At 35.7% G+C, this 24275-nt stretch overlaps 2 protein-coding genes across 4 annotated transcripts in view; one reads left to right on the forward strand and one right to left on the reverse strand.

The window, feature by feature from the left end:
• The window catches only part of hmgxb3 (HMG box domain containing 3), a 28909-nt gene extending 21847 nt beyond the window's left edge, over window positions 1-7062 (forward strand). For both annotated transcript variants that reach the window (XM_049474826.1, XM_049474827.1), the window contains 2 exons: window positions 1052-1261; window positions 4675-7062. In XM_049474826.1, coding sequence (XP_049330783.1) covers window positions 1052-1261; window positions 4675-5208 — 744 coding nt within the window. In that variant the 3' untranslated portion in view covers window positions 5209-7062. The remainder of the gene's footprint in view (window positions 1-1051; window positions 1262-4674) is intronic.
• Window positions 7063-8399: 1337 nt separating this feature from the next.
• csf1ra (colony stimulating factor 1 receptor, a) overlaps window positions 8400-24275 on the reverse strand; it is a 28012-nt gene continuing 12136 nt past the window's right edge. For both annotated transcript variants that reach the window (XM_022665588.2, XM_049474828.1), the window contains 16 exons: window positions 23243-23444; window positions 22879-22994; window positions 22096-22207; window positions 21432-21628; window positions 20889-20980; window positions 20645-20771; window positions 20430-20534; window positions 18924-19034; window positions 17682-17844; window positions 17319-17398; window positions 16510-16619; window positions 16184-16306; window positions 15195-15306; window positions 14183-14282; window positions 11537-11642; window positions 8400-10797 (listed from right to left, as the gene is read on the reverse strand). In XM_022665588.2, the coding sequence (XP_022521309.2) occupies window positions 10660-10797; window positions 11537-11642; window positions 14183-14282; window positions 15195-15306; window positions 16184-16306; window positions 16510-16619; window positions 17319-17398; window positions 17682-17844; window positions 18924-19034; window positions 20430-20534; window positions 20645-20771; window positions 20889-20980; window positions 21432-21628; window positions 22096-22207; window positions 22879-22994; window positions 23243-23444 (1994 nt within the window). In that variant the 3' untranslated portion in view covers window positions 8400-10659. The remainder of the gene's footprint in view (window positions 10798-11536; window positions 11643-14182; window positions 14283-15194; window positions 15307-16183; window positions 16307-16509; window positions 16620-17318; window positions 17399-17681; window positions 17845-18923; window positions 19035-20429; window positions 20535-20644; window positions 20772-20888; window positions 20981-21431; window positions 21629-22095; window positions 22208-22878; window positions 22995-23242; window positions 23445-24275) is intronic.

A 24275-nucleotide genomic window follows, 5' to 3' on the forward strand; every position in this document is an offset into this window, starting at 1 on the left:
TTGAGGATTTCCTAATTAATAGCCTAGATGCAGTTTCTTCATAATCTATAGGCTCAATAATAATCTGTTTGGCTCTCTATTTAATTTCTTCTATTCTTTTTTTTTTTTTTTTAATATGTCTAATGTTACAAAAACGCAAAAACTGATCCTTAATTTATTTCTTTTTTTAAATGAAAGAATGTATTTTCTTATACCATAAAAAGTCTGCTTTCTTTTCCTAATGCATAATTACTTGAGGAATATATAATATAATATAATATAATATAATAATCATAATATAATATATACTTTTTGAGCTCAGTGTTTTAACTATTTAGCTGGTATTTTTAAAGGCCCTATTGAAACACTAAAATTCAGGTAAAAACGCCGCTTATCAATTAATCGAAAGTCGATCGATAAGATCAATCAACTAATGATTAACGAATTAATCGATAATTTGCATCCCTAATGTGTATGTATTTATAAATATTAGGCCCTTACTAGTTTGTACTCTTGCCTGAAGGATTCTCTACATTTTAATTTGAGATACTATCAGCTTATTTATATTAATAAAATGCTATTTATTAGTATCATTAATATTTTTGTTATTAAAACATGAAAGTTAACAAGATTTTTAAATAAAGATTTGTACATTTTAGCATTGTTTTTACATATCGGTCTAAAGTTTACACTAGGTAATTATGTTAAGCAGTCTATTTCTTTTAACTATAAATGTCTAGATTTATTGTTGTTACATTAAATAAGTGTAGTCACATAATTAATTTTTTACATTTATGTTTAGCAGGGACTTAGAAAAGTCAAAGAAAATAAGAGACTTGCTACAAGTGCTGTGGAATATAGTATCACAACACAGACATACTAACAAAGTATAAAATATAGATATAGATTTTAAACTTCAAGTGAAAATATTTAATAAAAAATTACGACATTCTGACCGAGAATTGATTTCTTGGGGTATGTGTGAGGATGAAGGTGAAGATATTAGACTGTATGTATGTATAGTGAGTGTTTTGTACAGGTAACAGATTGTCTTTGATTGATTGTGCTTCAGGTGGTGTGTGGCTCAAAGTATCTGGTGCGTGGAGAGACCGCCCGGGACCACGTGGATCTGCTGGTGTCCTCTCGCTTCTGGCCGCCGGTGTACGTGACGGACTGTGCCCAGAAAGTGGCACTGTGTGCGGACGTGCTGTACCCTGAGCTGACCTCTCAGATGTGGGGCAGAAATCAGGGCTGCTTCTCTGATCCCACAGCATCACCACAGGTCAGCACACGCACAGGTCACATGTTCATAACTTACAGAACGTTTTTCCAGGTTATGGCTGGTGATTGGAAGGTTTTTTTCTGTAACTTGTAGAAAATATGTTCAGATTGTGTCTAATCCTTACAGTTTTGGCTAAAGATTTCCATTTTAGTGCATTCCTAGCAGATGCTTAAAGAGAACTGGAAGCCTTGACCTCTTTAATTTCTTCTGAATAGAATAAATAGAAATAAGCCCTTCTCACTTCCTCTGTTGTTTTCTGCTAAGAATCCATGACATGGGAACAGAGGAAGGCCTTTTTTAGGGTTTTTAAAAATGTAACCATGTTTAGTAGTGTGGTTATTCATTCCTTTAAGAATTACCGCTATAGAGCTGTGGCTAAACTGTAGGCTGTAAGCCCAAAAAGCAATACTAGGAAAGGGTCTCTCTTGTGAAAAGGAAGTATACTTAAGAGTATACCTAAAAGTATATTTAAATTAGGTAAAGAATACCAAAGGTGCCTTTTTAATTGAATATACTTTAAAAATGAAAATGCACAATAAATATACTTTCTCTGTATTTCCATAAAATGTATTTTAAGCGATATGCTTTAAATAATACTTTGTGTTGATAGAAAATAAATATAGTGGCATTAAGTACTGCTTAAAATGCACTTTAGTGTAGTTTTTTTAGTGTAGATGTGCATCAATATGCAGTAGGTACATTTACAATATACTTCAAATGTATTAAAAACATGTTTAAAACACACACTTAAATCTTTTTGCTGAAGTTGTACAATAAAATCACTCAAAAGCACAATTTAATAATTTTATGTTGGGTTTAATTATAGCTTGATTAAAACTGAAATATACTTAAGTTGCCAAAAGTTGTTCCAAAATAGTACATTTAGTATGTATTTAAATACATATTTTATTTTTAAAAAGTATGTACTTTTCCATGTTAAGTATAGTTTTAAAAAATATTCCTAATACACTTTTCTTTTACAAGGGCTGCTTTTCTCAGATAATAGATGCAGTATTTATTGAATCATTATCTGAAACAAGTTCTATTTTTATGTTGTAAAGTTAAGAGCAAGAGCAAAGAAGGTACTTTATTAAGTCCTTATTAAAAGTATGATTTATATACAGACATTGGAACCATATTTATAATTAACATGACAATGCAACACCATTTTAGCTTTTTCATCCTAAACGGGCCACAGTTCTTTACAATCGCCACATTTTTTTTAATTACACAGGGTTTTTTTTTGCATTCATAGTGTCCCATTCTCCCTATGATGGGGTTAATGGATTGGGCTTGACAGACACTGTCTAACTTTTAAAAAATGTAAAAACGTAAAAAGGCAGTTTTTATTCCTGGCTGCTTCAAAAATAAAAAATACATGTCATTTTAAAGCAACAGTATATATTTATTTGAAAGAAAACACAAGTTAGGAGCTGTTTTTTTTTATTATTATTAATAATAAAATAAATAATACTATCAGAGTGGCTAAAGATCTTTAGCAGTACTCAAATGAAACAAGGCTGTCGCTCTGTTTTAAAGTCTATATAAATCAGAAATGTATGATACATCTGCCTCAGGGATGGTATCTGATGCTAACTTAGAATTTTCTTTGGATGATCGATGAGTGCGATGGGGTCAGAGCTGAGATGTTAATGATTTTATTGGTCTTATTGTACTCTACACTTAGTAGATTTTATATTTTGATGAAAGATTGGTTGTTCCCAGTTCCACTCGGACGTTGGGTGAAGCGATTCTTCTACTCTTGAAAAAAAAGATTGTAAACTATCATATGCTTCCTCCAAAACACTCAAAGTCACCACCACATCTTTCAAATTGACACTAAGGGAGATTAACATCACTCCTCAACATCACTTAAGGAGAAATCTGGTGTGAAATGGACTTTGGGTGTAATGAAACATGATTACGAGTACAAAATGTTGTCAAGTGTCCCACCTTCGTTTAGTCTTAGCATTCTGAAATACTGTGATTTTATCTGCTGCTTCCAACAGGCTTACAATGCTAGTGATAGGGGCATAGTGCTGCTCATGCAAAAAAGGTCACTATTTTTAGATTATTTATACATTAACTAACTCAAAGTAGCTCCACACTTTATTGGGAAAATTCTGGGGCCCTAATATTTAAAATGAGGCACGGAGACTTTTCAAATTGCACAGATAATTTATAAAAAAACCCTGTTTATAGACACAGTCCCTTCAGGTAGTTCTCTGGGCCTTGCCATCTTAAAATTAAGTCACGGTAATCAACCGACTGACACAAATGAAACTACAGCTCATAAGTCATGTAAATACTTGCATTAGTTTTGGACAGGAGTTGGTGCAACAGTAGCTGGCAAATATTGCCAGTTCCATCTGTTCTCATATCCTACCTATTCCTTCACGCCTGACAGTCAACAAATTGTGAGTTGTTTCCAAGATGGTGGCTAATGACGTGTGAAGCTACTTTGATCTTGTTCATTGTGTGAAAAAAAGCAATTTAAGCCCCTATCACTAGCATTGGGAGTATCACCTGTTGGGAGCATCAGCTAAAAGTTCTTTATTTCAGAATTCTGGCGGAGAAACAAGGTGGACTATTCTGCAAAAGTTAATTCTTGTTTTCATGCATCATTACATCCAAAGTCCATTTCACAGCGGATGTCTTCTTTAAGAGCTCAGCAGACTTAAATAAAAAACAGGCTTGATTCTGTACTGAGCTCACAAACACTTCTGCAAATCACTGTCTGTGAACACAGTTCAGCATGCAATCCACAAATGCAGGATAGCGTTGTATCACGCAAAGATAAAGCCAAACTCTATGTCCCAATATACAATTTTTTTTGGTTTGTTTATTTGTACAGCTACCTTTAACTCCTTAAAATGCCTTGTTCCATATACAGGCTACAGGTATAGGCGATAAAAAAAGCCTCTTTTTCTGCAGTAAAATAACTTATTTACATTCTGAAAAATTGAGAGCTTTGAAATCTCCCTTAATAATTCCAGATCAATAACAGGAATCAACCCAAATTCTGCATGTTTGAAAATAGACGTAAAAACTAGACAAGCATAATGAAACTAAAGGTTTGGAGGCCATGAACTGGTTGATTAGCATTCAGGAAAATGTTGATTTTAGAAGTTCAGGAAAGATCCAATTTTATGATTTTATTCATTATATTTTGACATTAGCAAATTAACTTAAATATTTTTTTTAATATTTTCTATTACAATTACAATTCTATTTTTCAGTAATGTTCCTTATCAAACATAAAAGCTTTTATGTAATGCTTGAATAGTAATCCTCAAGATTTAGTGCTGTAATATCAGGCAGAAAATTGACAAAAATCCTGTCCTGTTAAGGGGTTAGTGAAGGAAATATGTTGACTTAAAATGTTTTTCTCTCTGTCTGTCTGTCTCTCTCAGTACGTCTCTTGCGCTGAGCTGCAGGATCAGCAGTACAGTGTGGATCTCTCCGCTGTGGACTCTAACCCCCGCCTGCACCCCGTCACTAAATCCCTGTCCCGCTGGATCGTGAGACCTGATGATCCTGCCGATTCCAGTCCCTCTGCAGTCTCTTCTTCCCCGTACCCCCACCACGCCATCACGCTCTGCAAAGAGCTGCAGCCTTACGCCAGTCTCGTCTCAACCATCACCAGCAGCTCGGGAGAAGACAAGGGGCCGTCTGCCGAGGGCAAAACTCACAAATCTCTAGTGTTCGATAACCCGGCGCACTATTACCTCTACAACCGGCTGGTGGACTTCATGAGCAGCAGAGACATCGTGAGCCAGCAGATCGCGGAGGTGCTGAAAGTGTGCCAGCAGGGCGAGGTGGTGATGATCCGGGACGCCCTCTACAGGCTGGGACTGGCACAGCTCAACACTGAGGAGGAGCAGGGGGAGGAGGAGGGCGAGCGGGAGGTGGACGCTGTAGCTGTGGAAGATGTGGTGTTGGAATGACCGTAATTGACCTATTGTCTATCTGTTGCTCTGCCCACAAATGTGTCTTTTCACAGCTGCTGTTAGACAGGCTTTACCGAATGTTCAGAAAGCATAGAGCACAATAGTGCTGCATCAAAAAAACACCATGCCAAAAAAAAAAATCACAGCAGGAAAATCAGTATGCGTATTTATAATATTGATAATAAAGTGTTACCTCCAGGTACGGATTGGGAACGCCCACACCTGTATTTGTTGTGAGGTTGAACACAGGCCAATGTGTTCATGACAAGGCAACATGAGTTATCTATCATGGTTGAAGCAAGGCCTAAAAGTTGGTGCCCAATGGATGGGACATTCCTTTTGTCAAGTTGTACAAGTGGGTGGTAATGATATGACTGTGACCGGCAGTGTCTGGCTGCAGTTGTCCATCCGAACAGACAAGCATGAAAAATTACATCCACATTCAGTGTAGGAGGCCCTTCATGCATGTTCTACAGGTCAGTGCAGTGCAGTGTTCTTTAGCTTCTGTGGAACATGACAAAAGTCATGGGACATAGTATAGACTCTCAGTTGAACAGAAAAAAAAAAAGAATAGCTCAAATCTGGTCTCTCTCTGGCTTTCATAAAGTCAAAGTATCTCAACATTTCTCCCACACATTCTTGACTGCTGTATACACTCCTCCTACAGTGTCTGGAATTCTCATTTCCCAGCACTGTCCCACAGGTTCTCAATACTGGTTCATTTTAGTGATTTGACCTCACCTAAAGTTTCACACTCCTCAGCCCACTCCACCACTTGATGTGGTATCTCACATACCAACTACTGGTATCTGGTTCTATTTTAAAACAGAAGGCATAGTTCCTTTTTAAATACAGCCAAACAGCGTATGCCATCATATCATCAGTATTTGACATGCTATGCAAGTGCATGTATACACTAAGGCTGCACGATATTGAAAACAAATTACATTGCAAATTACAAATGCTCTTTTTTTGGCGATATATATCTCAATATTAAACAACGCAGGACCCATGGCGTCACCAGCCCCCCGATCAAGCACTGAGTCAGCGCAGAGCACACAAAACCGGAGGAAAACTGCAGTATCAGGCATTTAAACGGCTTTTTAAAAGGTAAATAAGACCGGTTTTCTGGGATTAAAATAATGAATTCATCTTTAATTGGAAATATCTGTGTAAAACTGTGCTGGACTGAGGTGCACAGCTTTTATCACATGCATTTACAAGCATCTGACCAACCATGTGGATTAAGGCCGTGCGGTTACCTTGTGTTTAACTCCTGCCCACCCCCCACCTTGCGCTCCCCCTCGCGCAGGCAGCAGCAGCCTGTCACTCACACAGACACAGAGACAGCGCTGTGTATCTACTTCTTGTGTCAAGAATCATAAGATTGCAACATGACGTGTTAAGTTAAGAATTGCCTTAAGTGACATCATATTTCTTGCGATATGACTACCGCGCATGCACACATCACAGTGATGATGCTTAAACGATATATCGTGCAACCCTACTATTGACACTGACATGCCAGAAGTCATGGGATAGCAGGATGCATTGCATTGTATTGTATTGTATTGTTGATAAAGTGTTACCTCAGAGGTCAGCTCCTGAACGCCCACACCGTTTATACATTGTGAGTAAAGTTGAATACTAGTCAGCATGTGCATAGCAAGGCGACATCATTTATTTGGAGTTCAAGCAAAGACTGACTGATAATGGATGCCAAATGCAACGGACATTCCATTCTATTGCGCTTTGCATGGTTAAAACTAAAATTATCTATAATGATGAATCTACTGTACATAGTACTTTTAAAAAACCTTAAAATAAATAAAACAATGATTCCAATTGGCACCCAAACATTTCCAACGTCACCCTTGGTCAAAAATTATATTTGCTTCCATGATTTTGCTACTATTAAACTGAATCTACAGTGAATTATACACTGTGACAGTGCTTAACCCTCAGATTTGATGTTTTAAAATTATTTTTTATATATTTTAATATATTTGCGATAATACAGTGCAGTTGCAGATTTGTCTTCTACCTCTCGCTGTGTCTAACTGGTGGATTTTTGTGTCCATCATCTGCCTCTTATCTGTAATTGGTGGATTTGTGCATCCGTCGTGTGTGAGACTGACCTATAGACGTTTAGAAAATGAATTACTTTATTGTATAATTGTGGAATAACTTTATATCCAGCCTTCCAATCAAACTGGCTTCCTCAGGCAATGCAAAAATATATTAATCCTATAACTCTGGATGTGAGGCATGTAATTTTCTATGCTGTATTATCAAAAAGATATTTAGAGAAACATTGAGAAACATATAATTTGATATGGGTTAAGAGTTGGAAATCAAAATTATACATAAATAATGAACTAACCTTGTTTTAAAATGTTGAAAAGATTTATTCTTTTTTAACTTTATGATTGAGAAGCACCAAAATAAAATTATTTGACTGAAATCCAAAAACTGAATACCTGACAAGTTGTATGTAAATTTGTTTTTTTTGCTTTTTAAGATAAAAGCAATTTAAAAACTGCGATTAAAAATGCATCGCACACTGAACATTTTAACACCTCAGCAGATATAGCAACATAGCACAGTGTTGTTGGCTATACATTTTTGCATTTTTTGCTTATTCAGCTAAACATATTTTTTTTGGTACAAATATTTGGTACATCCCTACTTTAAGACTTTGGAGGTCTGTTATTTTTCACATCACTTAAATGTGGCAAGTAACAGAATTAGTTTTTGTTACTGGGATGCTGAATGTAATTTTAGTCAGTGTACTGTAAAACCTTTTTTAGCCTCTCAATCTCAGATGATGTGAAAGAGCACATTAGTGGGCGGAGCTTGAATAGGTAATTTGTGTGGGACTGAACTGTGATACTGGCCTCAGTGAAATTGAGGAATCAGGGAGGAGTGGGAGGAGGACCACTGTGATACTGTGAGTGACTGTCAGTGACTGAATACAAAAAAATCAAATGCATCAGAACCAAAAGAACAGACCCACAGTGCTGAAAGGGTTAAGTTATAGTAGAAGCGGACAGTATTTATTGATGAATACAATAATGTGTGTTTGTAACCAAGGAACATAAAGTATTAATGTTTATGATCAGTGTGTGTTGATGACGATGAACTGTGATATTGTGTATACTGTATATACATTAAACAAAACCACAGAATGCAAAAACAAACAGCTTTATTGTAAATGAATTTGCCATTTCCATCTTTTTATGTTCTCATAATCTCTCAGGCTCGATTTATTGCTGTTATATAGTCAATTATTACCTGATTGCATGGCCTAAACTAACTGATTACACGCCTCCATTAGCATAAAAACATACAAAACATTATGACAACAGTGTCAGAACATCATAAATTCAACTTTAGCCTGCAAAAGCATCATTAAGTATCTGCATTTAAAAAGATTCAACTGCTACACATATATGAGTGTAAATATTGTCAGGTGATCTGACAATCTGCAGCACTAAAACAGATAAAAAAAAGACTTGAAATTGAATAGATAAAACACATTAAAGCTTTAATTACAGAACAGTTTGTTTTTTTCTGTTTTTTTCTATGGCTTCATGGGGTAGCTTATGACAGATCTCAGCACAAAATACACACCACAAAGTATTGAACAGACCCAGAATCCTTCCAGAGCTTTAGATCTTTAAAGTTCAGAAGTTCAGGTGCTACATAGTATGGCTCTACAATACTGAAAAAAAGAACTGAAACAACATTCAATATACATTTAATATATACAGCTCTGGAATTTTTTTTTTTACCATATTGAAAATCTAATCAATCAAATATAATCAAGAGAAAGATGAATAATCACAAGCCATCAAACCAAACTGAACTGCTTGAATTTTTGCAGCATGAGTAAATTGTCCAAAAGCAGTGTGTGAGACTGGTGGCGGAGAACATGCCAAGATGAATAAAAACTGTGATTAAAAAACAGGGTTATTCCACCAAATATTGATTTCTGATCTTTTAAAACTTTATGAATATGAACTAATAATATAGATTTTTTTCTATGATATGTTGTGATATTAAAAATACAGTTTCAACAGATTTCCCAATAAATGAGCGCTACCAAAATAATAATATATCAACCTTTTCTCACTTTCCGGAGAAAACTGTTATTTTTCATGTATTTTTCATTTTGAGTGCCTTTTTGAAGGAAGAAATATAATTCTAATCAAAGCATTTACTAAAGTATCTTTTTATATATATAAAATTTTCACATTTCACAACACACTGCAGTTCTGGGCTGTGACTATTTTTTTATGTCCACAATGCACTGACGATTCAGGTTTAACAGCTATGTGCTGATAAATCAATGAAATGATTTATACTGATTAAAACGAACCAATAAAGTAAAATAACACCAACAGCAATATCATAAACTGTAAACTGTAAACCATTTTATATGAGATCACGAATACAATCAAACTTTCATAAGACTGAATCTTAAGAAACCCACATCTACTACAAATGGCAGTGTTAGCTTGATGCTACATCAAATGAACAAATACTCTGTGTACATGTAAATAAACAACAAACACAACCAAAAAAAAAACGTTTGCTTAACTTCAGATAAAAGAACAGTAATCATAATGTATTGCATGCAGTAAATGACCAGGATTTTAGCTGAAAAAGTATTTGTAGAGAAAAAAAAATTCAAGTTTCCCTCTATACTGAGTGAGCTTTAATATAATGTCAGCATGTAAAATTAATGTATATTATATTTATTTATTTTTGTATAAACAAAAGCATGTTTGGTCAATTTAAAAGAAAGAATCCTCAATAATTGTGGACAATAAAGGGATTTTAAAAAATGTACATGTAAAAGAACAAACATACATAAAGAAAAAAAGTAAATAACACTACTTGGTATACTTGGTGGTTATCTGGTGCAGAAATGAACCTTGCAAGTATGCTTATGAAGAGGAAGTTGAGAATGCTGAATTGTCTGTTTTCTATATGTTCGAACAGGGAACTGCTATTTTCATTAGTGCGTCATGGAAAGGATGTGGTCTTTGTACCTAAAAATGCTTTCTTTAATAGGGTTCAGACTGTTTCAGAGGAAATTTAAGGTGAAAAAGTGGAAAACAGAGTTCAACGTATTTCCAAATCCTGCCATGGCGTGACCACCAGAACAGTAGTGGCCTTATTATAAGTCAACAATTTCAACAGATTTACTAAGCTAGCATGAAAGAGAACTCATGCCATGTAAACTTGTCTGTGGTTTTGTCTCGTTTGTTGACGAACAAACAGTAGAAAATCTCGACTTTGTCACTGAAGCACGTAGCTTTCACATAGCTTTAAATCAGTCATAGCTGCAGGAAATCTCCAGTGATTGGATTTATTACCTGTGAGTGGAAGTATTACACATCATGTACAGGTAAAAGTGAGAGGGTTAATCTCCAGTTGGCTTCAACAGAACTGATAGTTATTGGGCTTCATTAAGGACTGCTCCTCCTCCTCCTGCTCACATGACTCTTCATTGGTCTTTTCGGGGTCACACGCCTCCAGCTGCTGCTCATCCAGCACTCCAGACTGGACGTTCTGGTACTAAGGGAGACAGAGACAGACTGTCAAGCTAACAGTACACATACAATCTGCCACTGAACTGTCTTAAAACGCTGGACCTCACCCCTCACAGGGCTAGGCAACATGACTAAAAACTCATATATTAATATGTTCAAGTAAATTACGGTATACAATATAATAAAGTTGTTTTTAACATAATAAACATATGATTATTTGTGGTAATTTTAAGACTCAGTATACTGCTTGGGATTATGTTGTTTGAAATGCTAAAAAAAAAAGTCATCATGCTGCTCCTTTTTTTTTTTTAAGTGCCATCTACCCCCCAGAGGGAGCACTGCCAATTTTGCACCCTCTGGGCACCGGCAACTAATGGTAGAGCTACATGAACAGGATTCGAACCTGCGATCTCTCGTTCATAGTGGTTGCGCATTAGACTGCTGGACTGCTGGAGACATGCTGCTCCTTTAATTATGATGTCTCTACAGCATAATTTCATCATCCTTACACATTTTTTTGTTTTAAATAAATTAAAACAATATATAAATATATTTTACAATGTAGAATATTAGATATTTTTCAATATTAATATATTTTCAAATATACTGATATTTACGATATATGGTCCTCGGTTATGAAGCCTAGAATAGCAGCACATAGGTGCCTTAGAACTTATTGTCCAAGTATTTAATAATAATAATAATAATAATAATAATAACAACAACGACAATAATACATTTTTGAAATGTTTTTATTTTCTTACCTCTTCAGGTGTGTCTCCGAGCAACCTCTCAATAAGCTGAGCAATCTTGCCAAAGGTTGGCCTCTCGGTCGGCTCAAGGTTCCAGCACATTTGCATGATGGTGTACCTGAATGTAGAAATTACTGACATTATAACAGGACAAAAGTAATGGAAAATCTGTTTGTTTGTTGTTTCTTCTGAAATCAAGGGTATTAAAATGAGTTTATTCTGTTTTCGTTGGAGTAACTTTCTCCAGCTTTCTGTCTTTCTGTTAAATTTGATAGATTTTGGAGTATTGCTGTGAAAATCAATCAATTCTATTATCACATCATGTGTCTTTCTTGTGTTTTATTTTTTTTTTTTTTTTTTAAGTCGTTTTTTAGTCGCTGTTTATTTAGTCTCAAGGTGCTCACAGAATCAGAGCTTTATTCTGACGGTGAGAGTCAGATACAAATCTACAGAGACTGTAGCGACTCAAAACTACAAAACACGGGTCACAGAGGTGAATAGATTTAAAAACCCTGCCTATTATCAGCAGACACGGCTCTGTGTCAGCAACAGCACAACAAAACCACAACTTGCCAACATTCACCAGAGCAAAAAGCAACGTGGCATACTGTGTGCAGTGTGTTAGCACCTTTCAGTGTTTGTTTCTGATTCAGTTTCTGTTCTTTGTTGTTGTTTTTTTTAAAAGAAAATAAAACTGACTCACGTTTGCATCTGGTCTCAGAAGTGTTACATCTATTGCATACAGCAACAAAATTTTGGAGTATTAGCAAAATCACCTTCTCTCAACTCCTCAACTCAGCATAATTCCAGAGTACACAATTCCACTTATTTATTTATTATCTTTAGCCCACGCCTGGCATTATGGATGGTGCCAATTTATGTTTATTAATTTATTTTTTTATTTTTAATTTATAAACAAAACAATAAAGTTTGTCTTGATTTACCATCATTATTCACTGATTCACCAAACCAGGTGTTGATATGATTAGAACATTAGAAATATTACTAGACTCTCATGAACAGAACACTGTTTTTTATTATTATTATTTTATGTAAAATTACTTTAATATTTTGAACTAAAACTAAAGTAATTTTACAAAGTTTAGACTTATTAAGCTGAGAAAATTCTATAAACGAGGTCAGTGAACTAAAACAAAACCCTCTTTAACATGGACGAAGGGAGGGCCAAGAGAAGTAGAGAGGAGAGGCATGAAATGGGAGCAAAACGGACGCCTCACTCTGGGATCATGTGTTTAACATGCAGAACGAACAGCCAAACCAGTGGGGAACAAAAGAGGAACAGAGAACGAAGACGCCGAGACACCAGTGAGTCAGCTATGCTGATGCCTCACTTACTCATTCTGGGAAATAAGAACTGTATTTTCCGGCAGCATCCATACAAATCACAGACAAGGTATTAAATAGCTTCCTCTTTTATATTGTATTTTTTAATAATATTCTAGTATGTCCTCCTGAGAGCTGGCAATCCAATGTTTGGCCATTGTAGAGGACATAGGTTCAAGACGTGTTAGTGAAGCACCATTAATTATATCAGTTTGAATCAGAAAGAGCAGCGACTGAATTTAATATTTCACTTCTTAACAGGGTAAACCAGACAACATGCTCATGTAGATTGTAGGCTAGGTGGGTTCCAGGAAGACATAAGCTCTGAATGGGTTTGTACATGTCCAAAAAAAAAAAAAATCTGTAGTTTCTCCTAGACGACAATGAGGTTAGATAGAAAAACAAAGCAATGCGTCTTCTCTTGAGGTTCAGTATAGATCTTAATGAAGTCTCACATTGTTTGATTAGACTTGCTAAAGTAATAACACAATAATTTGCTAAGGACAGGAGTCCCAATATGAACTCAACTATTTCTTACCCAAAGACTAAGGCTACATTCACATTACCAGGCTGAAGTGGCTCAAATCTCATGTTTTGCTTAATGTGGCTCAGATCAGATTTTTTCATGGCTGTGTGAACGTGCCAAATTTCGTTTTTTTCAAATCAGATCTGAGCCACTTTCATATGTGGTCCTAAATGGGATACCTATACAATCCATGGACATGCGACATGAATGTGAACGGTCAAATCGGAATTCATTTGTCTTTTTGCTTTTATGCATGCTTTACGTACCATCTCTTGGTGCAGCTGTGCAGCTATAGCTGCAAAAACAGCAAAAGCAAACCCCCTTGTCATTTTTCTCCTCCTCGACCTGAGCGTGTACTTCAGACCAGCTGTTTGTGCTCCACTACAGCAAAAGATGCTCCACATATGAGCTACTAACGCATCCATTTCCGACTCTCAAAAATGATGTTTTTTTTGTTATTGGTGAAGAAGGCGACGTTTTTACATGTATCAATGTGCACATGTAAGGCGTTTAAGGAACAGATTTGTTCAAATTACACACAGAGACAGGTCACTTACATTTGTGACAGTAAACCGTCAAGATCCTATCTGAGCATAAAAACATATTTGAGCAATGTGGCTTGTAATGTGAACGTAGCCTAAGATGTTGATGTGGGGCCAACATGGAACCTCCATGGGACCCCCATACAGGCTTCACATGGGCATATTATCTTTAAAAAAATCCTCTATAGTGAACAGCATCACTTACCTTTGTAAATAGTGAAAAGACAATAAAATGTGTTTACTTACATTTCTGGTGGGGCGAAGTCCGGGCGAGACATCTGATATCCAGACTTTATCTTCTGATAGAACTTTGAATCCACCAGCATATTTGGATAGGGGCTTTTTCCTGTAAAAAAAAACAAACAAACAAACATATATTTAGAAATTGTGAATAATGCATTTCACTAACATGGCAAAAGTCATGGAATACCAGTGTGTAAATTGATCATGAAGTGTTACCTCAGGGAACAGTTTGGGAATGGCCACACCTGTGTAAGTTGTGAGGTGCTATCTTGTAAGTGAGGTTAAACATTGGCCAACGTGCTCATGGCAAGGATACATAAAATTTCAACATGTTGTTTTATAATGTCTCAGTGTTTATTTATTAGTTTATTATATAGCGAATTAAACATTTAAAATTGTGCTTTTTGGGAGTCAGCAGTGCTGAAGAAGAAGGCTGGTCTAGAATTAAATATTTAAGCCCCAGGTCACACTAGGCATGTTACTAGTCATAATGAGTTGGTATAGCCTCAAGTTAACAGTTTGGAGAATGGTCTGACGTGGTTATGTAGATTGAGGTTGTGGGGAATTCTGGGTAGCTGTTGGGCAGCGGCTTCATGCTTGTTTTTTTTTTGTGTTATGCATGTTATTGTAGCTCTGTAAGAGTGTGTGTATCTTGTTTGTTAGGAGTTATGTGCCTTTAGACATGGAGGCATGGATGTTTAGTCAGTTCACTTTATGGTGGCTTAACAATTATTGAATGTACCCAAGTTGTGTGTGTGTGTTTGTGTTAAAAGCACAATCACGGCCTGAACTGTGTGATTTCGGTCTAATACAAGTATGCTTTCTGCGTCTCCAATGGAGTAATCAATGTGAACAAGACATTAAAAAGAATTGTTGGATCATTTATATTGGCCCATTTGTCTTAACATCCTGACACCATGTAAAGAGCAGATAGTATGTAGTAAATTAAAGGGACAAAATACTTAAACAGTGGAAATATTGTATTTTTGTGGGATTCTATGGTGTAATCTTGTACCCAGAGAGAAGATTTCCCAAAGCAGAATCCCGTAAGACCAGACGTCACTCTGTACTGTGTACACACATTCAAAGATGCTCTCCGGAGCCATCCACTTCACTGGCAAACGAGCCTAAAAGCAAACAAACAGGTCACTATGCTGGTGAGCACACCACATGATCAGTTCAGAAAGAGAAAGCGATTCATAAACAGCTGCATTTTCTTGTATGCAAAGCATTGTTCTAGATTTGTAATGGAATAATTCACCAAATCATCTCAATTAATCCAATTTCTCCCTTTTCCAAAAAACATATTAGTATTCAGTGTACTAGTTGTTTATCAGAAACCTAAAAACAATAACAGATATGAAGCACATCTAACACTTATTTGGGTATTAAAGACTCTTACTGCATTATCCCTCCAGTACAGGTCTTTAGTTTTATAACTATTGCAACAAGGAGGAATTGAATAGAACTGGTATATTTAATTGATTTTTAACATTTCTCTGAAAGCAAATTGTGTTTCTGTTGAAATAAAAACAAGGATTCCAAACTTAAACAGTAAACAGTAGTGGATCTTCTGTATTTTTTCAGCAATAGTCTAAACTGGCAGACTATTAACGTCATAAATACTATAAAATTCCTCCCATAGTTGCTGATCACTTTGAACAAAGTAGTGTTGGATATGTGAAACTCTTTTGTTTACATACTCATCGTCCAAAAAAAATAGTTGCACCCAGTTGTAAGTGTCAGAAGAGGAAAGAATTGGAAAGAAGATAAAATATACCAGGAAGTATGTAGTTCTGTGTCATGGAGCCGTCTGCCAATGGTAATGGCAATAACAGGCTCACTGAATGTCCACAATTGTGGGTATTACTGAATAATACTGGACAATTTGTCATTTCCTCTCCTTGACTTGTGTATATATACCAGATATGCTGATATGTGCCTTTTTCTTTCCACTGCTGTAACTGTGATGATAGGGTTTAGGTAAGAGTAATTTCTACTTACATTTCCTTTGACCACATAGTTGGAATCATTCATGATGTCACGAGCTAGGCCAAAGTCACAGATTTTAGCTATGCGTCCGTCCGTCAAGAGAACATTCCTGGCTGCTACATCTCTGTGAATGCACTGCAGAAAAAAAAAAAATAAATAAAAAAAATAAATAAATATATATATATATATATATATATATATATATATATATATATATATATATATATATATATATATATATATATATATATATATTAGAAATTATATATGCAGCCCCATCTGCATGATACATCATCAGGCAGAAAAAAACAGTTTATTGTTTGTTTAAAATAACTCACACTTTTAGCTGCAAGGAAGTCAAGTCCCTGAGCCACCTGATAGGAGAATCTCAGCAGGTCATCCATGTCTAAAGGCCATGAGTCTTCTTCTTGACCTTCACAGGAGGAATCTACACCAACAGAAATTAGAGACTTAGTTTGATATACAGTATCAGTCAAATGTATGGACACATGAAGTGAAGTGACCAGACTATGAAGAAACACATAAGGAATCATGTAGAAACTTAAAAGTGTTAAACAAACCAAAATACTCTGTGAAGCATTTATATGGCTCTTATCTGGGTGCTGTTAACGTATGGTCTCTGAGGCTGGTAACTCTGATGAACTTATCCTGCGCAACAGAGGAAACTCTTGCTCTTCTTTTTCTGGGGTGGTCCTGATGAGAGCCAGTTTCATCGTTTTCCAATTGACTGATGTTCATTTCTAAAAGTTCTTGCCATAATATTGATTAGAACATTATTTAAACAGGCCGATTCACTGTATACCCGTATAACTCTACCTCTTTACAACTTTACAACTGATGCTCTCAAACACATTAAGAGGCAAGAAATTCATGTTATTAACTCTTGATGAGTTCAGCACAGCTGTTAACTGAAATCCATTCCAGGTGACTCTACCTCATAAAGCTGACTGAGAAAATCCAGCCAAGATGTGCAAAACTGTCATCTAAACAAGAGCTGCTAATATGAAAAAATGTAAAATATAAAACATATTCTGCTTTCTTTAACACTTTTTTGTTTATTAAATAATTAAATTTTTCTGTAAACCACCATAACTGTGGCCCTGTGATTTGTAGAATGAATTCATACCGCGTGTTGATTTTGATCTTGGGCCAACAGGTCTCATGTCCAAGTAAGTGTCAGAGCAAGTGCTGGAAATCCCGCTGTCACTGTGGAATGAATCAAACAATTTTTAAATTTATTTTAATAGTGTTGTACTTTTAAAAGCTACCTTACATAAAACTATTGGATGAAATCATAAGTAATACACTGAATAAGAATCATAAGACAATGTTTATTTGATTTTATTTACCAACATTTTTTGTGTATTACATATTAAAAGACGTGTTCAATATTCATTGTCTATTTTTTATTTTTTTATGATTATTTTGGATTAAAAAGAAATGGCTATTTTAGCTTTAATTTAATTTAATTGAATGTGGTGTAGAATACCTCCTAATAAACATCCTGTCAGCAGTGATGTTTTTATAGACACTCCTCTCCTCCGTGATTCCCGGCACCGTCATCACGTAGTTCAAGAAGGTCTCGGCTTTGGTCCGCAGGAAGTTCAGAAGGTCACCGTGACAACAGTACTCGGTGATGACTAGCACAGGACCTGGGCGGGAGGCACGAAGTACATATACTGTACATTTAGTATGACTTAAAAAAACAGAAGTAAATAATTTTGGAGAAAAAAACTCTTATCTTGCAACACCACGATTCAGTAAGACAGCCTAGCTGGGCAATATAACATTATTTATCAGTTATGTTATATATTCGAATTACAATGATTTGCCAAATATCATGGAACCTGGAACTAGTAGCATACATCTCACAGAATTTAGATGTGTTGTGTGTGATTTGAGAACATGCATGGACAGTTTTAACCAGATGCCGCCAGTCACAATCATTACCAATTACTGCACTGCTGTCCACTGTGGGTGGCAATGGCTTTTGTGATATATATGGCTGGTAGCACTTGGCTGAAATAGTCAAAGTGAACAGACAAGCAGCTTTACCAAAACATTTACACAAATAAATCCAGACTGTTCTACTCTCCAGTTCCCCAATGGTGAAACAAACTACCTTCTACCACCAGATCAGAAGCGTCCCTCGCTACCTTTAAGAAACTCCTAAAGACGAGCTCTTTAAAGAGCACTTACTCTCCTAACACCTCTCACACTCTAACTACTTCTAACCTCATTCCCTGCACCCATCATCCTTTCTTCCTCTTTTCTTCCTGTATCCCAATAGTACACTGTTGGGCTCCTTCAGGCCTTGCTAAATGTTTTTATGTTTTTGCCTTGGATTTTTATGTCTTCTATGGCTGCTATTCTACTGTAACTTGTCATTTGTAAGTCGTTAGGTCCACTAAATATGATGGAATGTAAAAGTGACATCAATGTTCAATGCAGAAGGCCCCACATGCATGTCCCGCCTGTCAGTCCAGCATTCTTTAGCCTCCATGGGACATGGAAAGTCATGGGACATGACACTATAATACTATAATCAATGACATGTGGCGAATCAGTTTATATGACTGGAAAATTAAGGATTTTGGATTTGAAGCATAAGAAGAATATTAAATATTGTTTGGATGCATCACATCATATAGTAGAACATAACAATTGCTCTCTCTCTCTCTTTCTCTCTCTCTTTCTCTCTCTCTCACACACCCTCTCCCCTCTGTCTTACCACCATAAGTGCAGGCTCCCAGCAGGTTAACAATGTTCTTGTGGTGTCCGATGTGACTCAGAATCTTCAGCTCTGACATCAGAGCTTCCTTCTCGTCTGAATGGGCACTGGCTGCAATCAGTCCATTATTACAATCAGTGATTCAGATTATCAACTATTTCAGATCACCAACAGATCATCATATATTGCTTGAAGCAGGTTTCACAACAACTCAATAAATGTAGAAATTATATTTATGAGAAATGTAAAAAATACAGTTTTTATGCATTAATATATACAGCTCTGGAAAAATATAAGAGACCACTTAAAAATAATGAGTTTCCTTGATTTTACCAAATTAAAAACCTCTGGAATATAATCAAGAGGAAGATGGATGATCACAAGCCATCAAACCAAACTGAACTGCTTGAATTTTTGCACCAGGAGTAAAGGCATAAAGTTTTCCAAAATCAGTGTGTAAGACTGGCGGAGGAGAACATGCCAAGACGCATGGAAACTATTATTAAAAACCAGGGTTATTCCACCAAATATTGATTTCTGAACTCTTAAAACTTTATAAATATGAACTTGTTTCAAATAAGGTATCGCTGTCTTTGCCAGCCCGGTTCACTGCAATGCACTCTACAGTCATCTTCTGATCGGACGGTGTAATGCTCAGAACACTTTCCACTTCTACTACCCCAAACTCCTCCCTCTCAACCTCCACAGTCTCTGCTGGGATTGGCTTTGCTGGACTCAGTGTGGAGTTGTCAGTACACCTAGAAAAGCGCATGTATATTCAGTGTAAATAAAGAAGTACTAACTTAATTGCTGTAAAGCATTTATTGTTGACTAATAGTCCAGTTTCACTGAGCAGTGAACACTGAACACCTTCACAGTGATCTTCTTGGTGATATAGGTAGTAATAATTTAGTGCTGTCTTCCTCATAGCAAACTGGGGTTCAATAAAACTGTATTTGTCTTTGCCTTAATTAAATAAACAAATTGCAGACTATTCTCTCTGTTAAAAGTGCCAATAATTTGCATAATAGCTTTATATTTACAATATTTTTTACTGAGCAGAACAATATTTTAAGGCTCAATATATAAAAACATCCAGAAAATGTATAATAAATTTTATATATATTTCACAGCTCTTTCAAAACTTTATAAATATGAACTTGTTTCTTTGCATTATTTGAGGCCTGAAAGCTCTGCATCTTTTTTATTATTTCAGCCATTTCTCATTTTCTGCAAATAAATGCTCTAAAAGACAATATTTTTATTTGGAATTTGGGAGAAATGTTGTCTGTAGTTTATAGAATAAAACAACAATGTTCATTTTACTCAAATATAAACCTATAAATAGTAAAATCAGAGAAACTGATTCAGAAACTGAAGTCATCTCTTATTTTTTTTCCAGAGCTTTATTATGTTGACAGTGCATAATTATTTAGTATAACTAGAAAACAAAATAAAGCTACACAATGCAAGGTAGTCCATGCCTGTAGAACACTATGTACTGACCTTTCAGCATTTTCACAGCCACCCGGGTCACATTTTCCCCCTTCCCCAGACCGTACGCTGTAGCCTCCACTACTTTTCCAAAAGCTCCCGCACCCAGAATCTTCCCTGCAGTGTTAGAAGAGATTATAACAGTTAATCTCATATCTCACATTCATATTAACCTTATCTTCAGTAAGTTAAAATACTAGTTGATAGACTATTTCTCATGTACACACCGAGCTTCAGCTTGTCTCTAGGAAATTCCAATTTTTCATTATAGGGAAGCTGAGTGGGGTCAATGAATGTGTAGTTATTTCCATCTGTGGCTTCAATGATCTTCCACCGAATCTCATAACGGGGCTTCTGCAGATAAAAAGTGGAAAGCAGTGTACTGGTTATTACCAAGGGTTGCACAGCATTGCTAAAATTTTACATGTAGTGAAAAGTCTTTGCTGAAAACGACTAAAGTGGATTTTCTACCTGTTTGTACTTGTACAGCAGGATGATGAGGAGCAGGAGGAGAAAGGCCATCACACAAGTGGCTCCAACCAGTGAAGAAGTGAACAGTTTTTCTATAGCAAGAAATTTAACTCATTTTAAATATAGAAGTTGATCAACTTTCAATTTGAACAAAAAAATATTGAAAACAAATTCTTAAAGATGTTTTCTTAATACAAAATAAATTTAGTAAGGAATTGCGGTTGGTGCACAACAGTACAAAATTCATATATTTTATAAAAAAAGTCCAAATTTCATAATGCATTGATAAATAGTATTAATAAAATGTCCAAAAATTTCTTGAAATAAAATCTTGTTGTACTGACTTCCAATGTTAAAAAGGTTAAAATGTAAAATACTCATTTTAAGCATAAGACAGGTAATGAAAATCTTACATGATACAACATGATAGCTTCAATAGCTAAAATATATCTTATTGTAAAATGATTTTATTAAATGTGTGATACTATAAATGTGTTGTATGGTCTATTATGATTTTTCAGACTATTTAAGGTACTCTCTTACCAAAGTTTTCCACAAATAAGGTATCGCTGTCTTTGCCAGCCCGGTTCACTGCAATGCACTCTACAGTCATCTTCTGATCGGACGGTGTAATGCTCAGAACACTTTCCACTTCTACTACCCCAAACTCCTCCCTCTCAACCTCCACAGTCTCTGCTGGGATTGGCTTTGCTGGACTCAGTGTGGAGTTGTCAGTACACCTAGAAAAGCGCATGTATATTCAGTGTAAATAAAGAAGTACTAACTTAATTGCTGTAAAGCATTTATTGTTGACTAATAGTCCAGTTTCACTGAGCAGTGAACACTGAACACCTTCACAGTGATCTTCTTGATGATATAGGTAGTAATAATTTAGTGCTGTCTTCCTCATAGCAAACTGGGGTTCAATAAAACTGTATTTGTCTTTGCCTTAATTAAATAAACAAATTGCAGACTATTCTCTCTGTTAAAAGTGCCAATAATTTGCATAATAGCTTTATATTTACAATATTTTTTACTGAGCAGAACAATATTTTAAGGCTCAATATATAAAAACATCCAGAAAATGTATAATAAATTTTATATATATTTCACAGCTCAAGTGTCACTGTGGTTAACAATATATTATTGTTCTGCAATATGTTACAAAATAAGATTAGTTGCAAAACAAAAAAAAGAAATAACCTACGTTGGCCTGTTGCCCTGGCACTGGTACCAGGTGATCTGAGGAGCTGGGTAGCCAAACGATGTACAGGTAACAGAGCTGGAATTCGTCTGTCTCAGCTGCACAACCGGCTGCTCTGCTCCACAAACAGAACAATACAAGATATCCTCAACAAATCAGATACAGTATGCTGTCTACTTCATTAAACCTGGTTTTCAAAATAAAATTAGGTCCCACTTTGTAATGCGTCTAATGAAATTTGAATAACAATCACAGCCTTAATTACATGCTATACAAAGGCTGTTGGAGGGGTTTAAATGTATGCACAACTTATTCTAAACAGACTGTTACATGCAAAAATTCACACACACACCATGCCCCTACAGTCACAATTGATGCTGACACATGCAATTACATAACCTGTATAACTGTACGTAATCTGTATCATTGCCTACTTCACCAAAAGTTATACTCTTATTACATGGGGTGTTAATGTGTAAATACACAATTATTTGTTGTGGAATTGTTTGTAATTAAGTATCTGTACTTTTAATTCAATTAATTTGTACCATTATTAATTATTGTATTAATTATTGAACCTTTTTCTTTTTCCCCATAAAATTTCAGAAAAAGTTAGTTATGATAGTAACATCATTGATTAAACTACAGCTCAGAATGTTTTTAAAGTAAATAAAATATATAAATAAAAAGGTACTTTTATTGTACTGTAACAATTAAAGTTGTCACTGAAGTTGACTTTAACTAACTGACTGAAACCCAAACCCATTGTTCACAGGCTTTACTTACGGAACATTTGCACGCTGAATGTTACAGAGGCGTTAGCTTTGCTGCTGTTGGCGTAGAAAGTGTATCTTCCCTGTTCTCTGGAGTTTAGTCTGCTCAGAAGCAGCACTGCCTCATACCTATACGGAGAAATACAACAGACATGTTTAACATGGACAATATTCTTCTATAAATGTATTAAATATATTTTAAATAAATACTACTTATACTTCTTTAATGTAATAATTCGAAAGCAGCATTTTGTACTGTTACTGTATGCCTTATTTATAAGCATCCTGTGACTGAAGAGTTGCCAAATGGGGTAAATGTCACTTCCCTTTACTTCAAGTTCAAACTGTTTGAGTGTGTAATATTTGTGCTTACTGACCTGTTATTATAGCTGAAGAGGTCATTTTTTGCTTCTGAGGCATTGGGAAATTTTGGTGTGTCCCACCTGTGACCAGTAAGCGGTGGATATGCTTCTATGAGGACCCTAATCTGTACATCCTCTCCTTCATAGACAATAATTGACAGGCCTTGATGATCCGGACTGGGTGGCAGTTTCAGGGTGAGCCTAAGGTAGGGTTTATCTAACAAAAAAAAGACCCGTTCTGTCACTTAACATGACCAAGAACTACAGTACACCATGAAGAATAATGTGAATAACAGTCATTTGACTGATATGTTGATAAACAAAGTCACCTTCCTCTAATCTTATAGTTTTTTAGATTTAGAATTTCTAAATTAAGCTGATTAAGCATAACATACACATATTTTTACGATCCATTTTATTAGTTTCACAAATCATAAAGGAAAATTTTTAGTTGTATAAATACAGACAGTAGTCCTGTATCTGTTCCTCTGCATACTTTATTATCCTCCTTTTACTTTGTTATTTAGTGGTCAGGACCCAATGTGGACACAGAGCAGCTACAATATCGGTGGTGGGTCATTCTCAGCACTGTGGTGGTATGTTGTACTGATCAGAGACAGCAGTGCTGCTGGAGTTTTTAAACACCTCAGTGTTGCCTCATTGCTTTGTAAGCAGGCAACAGGGTGAAAGGAGGATAATAAAGTATTCATAGAATCGAATCATGACTACAGTCTGTAATTATAGAACTACAGAGTGCTCCTATACGCTCAGTGAAGCTGATAAAATATATAATGGCTGTAGAAACGAGGAGGTGGCTTTTTTGGTACATTTCCTATTTCATATGCCATGTGTTTATCCTCTGTGCTTTGTAATCAATAAGGGATGATCTTATCTTAGTTCTGATCATCATGCACAAGTCTCTAGCCCAACTGGCACTGGTATAGCAGTACATGCCAAAGAAAGCCTGTGTCCCTCTATGGCAGACATTCTGAGGCTTATGTGTTCATTAATATATACTAGGGGTGTCACGATTCTCTAAATCCTCGAT

This window comes from Astyanax mexicanus, chromosome 2 (genome assembly GCF_023375975.1).
Source record: "Astyanax mexicanus isolate ESR-SI-001 chromosome 2, AstMex3_surface, whole genome shotgun sequence".
Lineage (NCBI taxonomy): Eukaryota > Metazoa > Chordata > Actinopteri > Characiformes > Acestrorhamphidae > Astyanax > Astyanax mexicanus.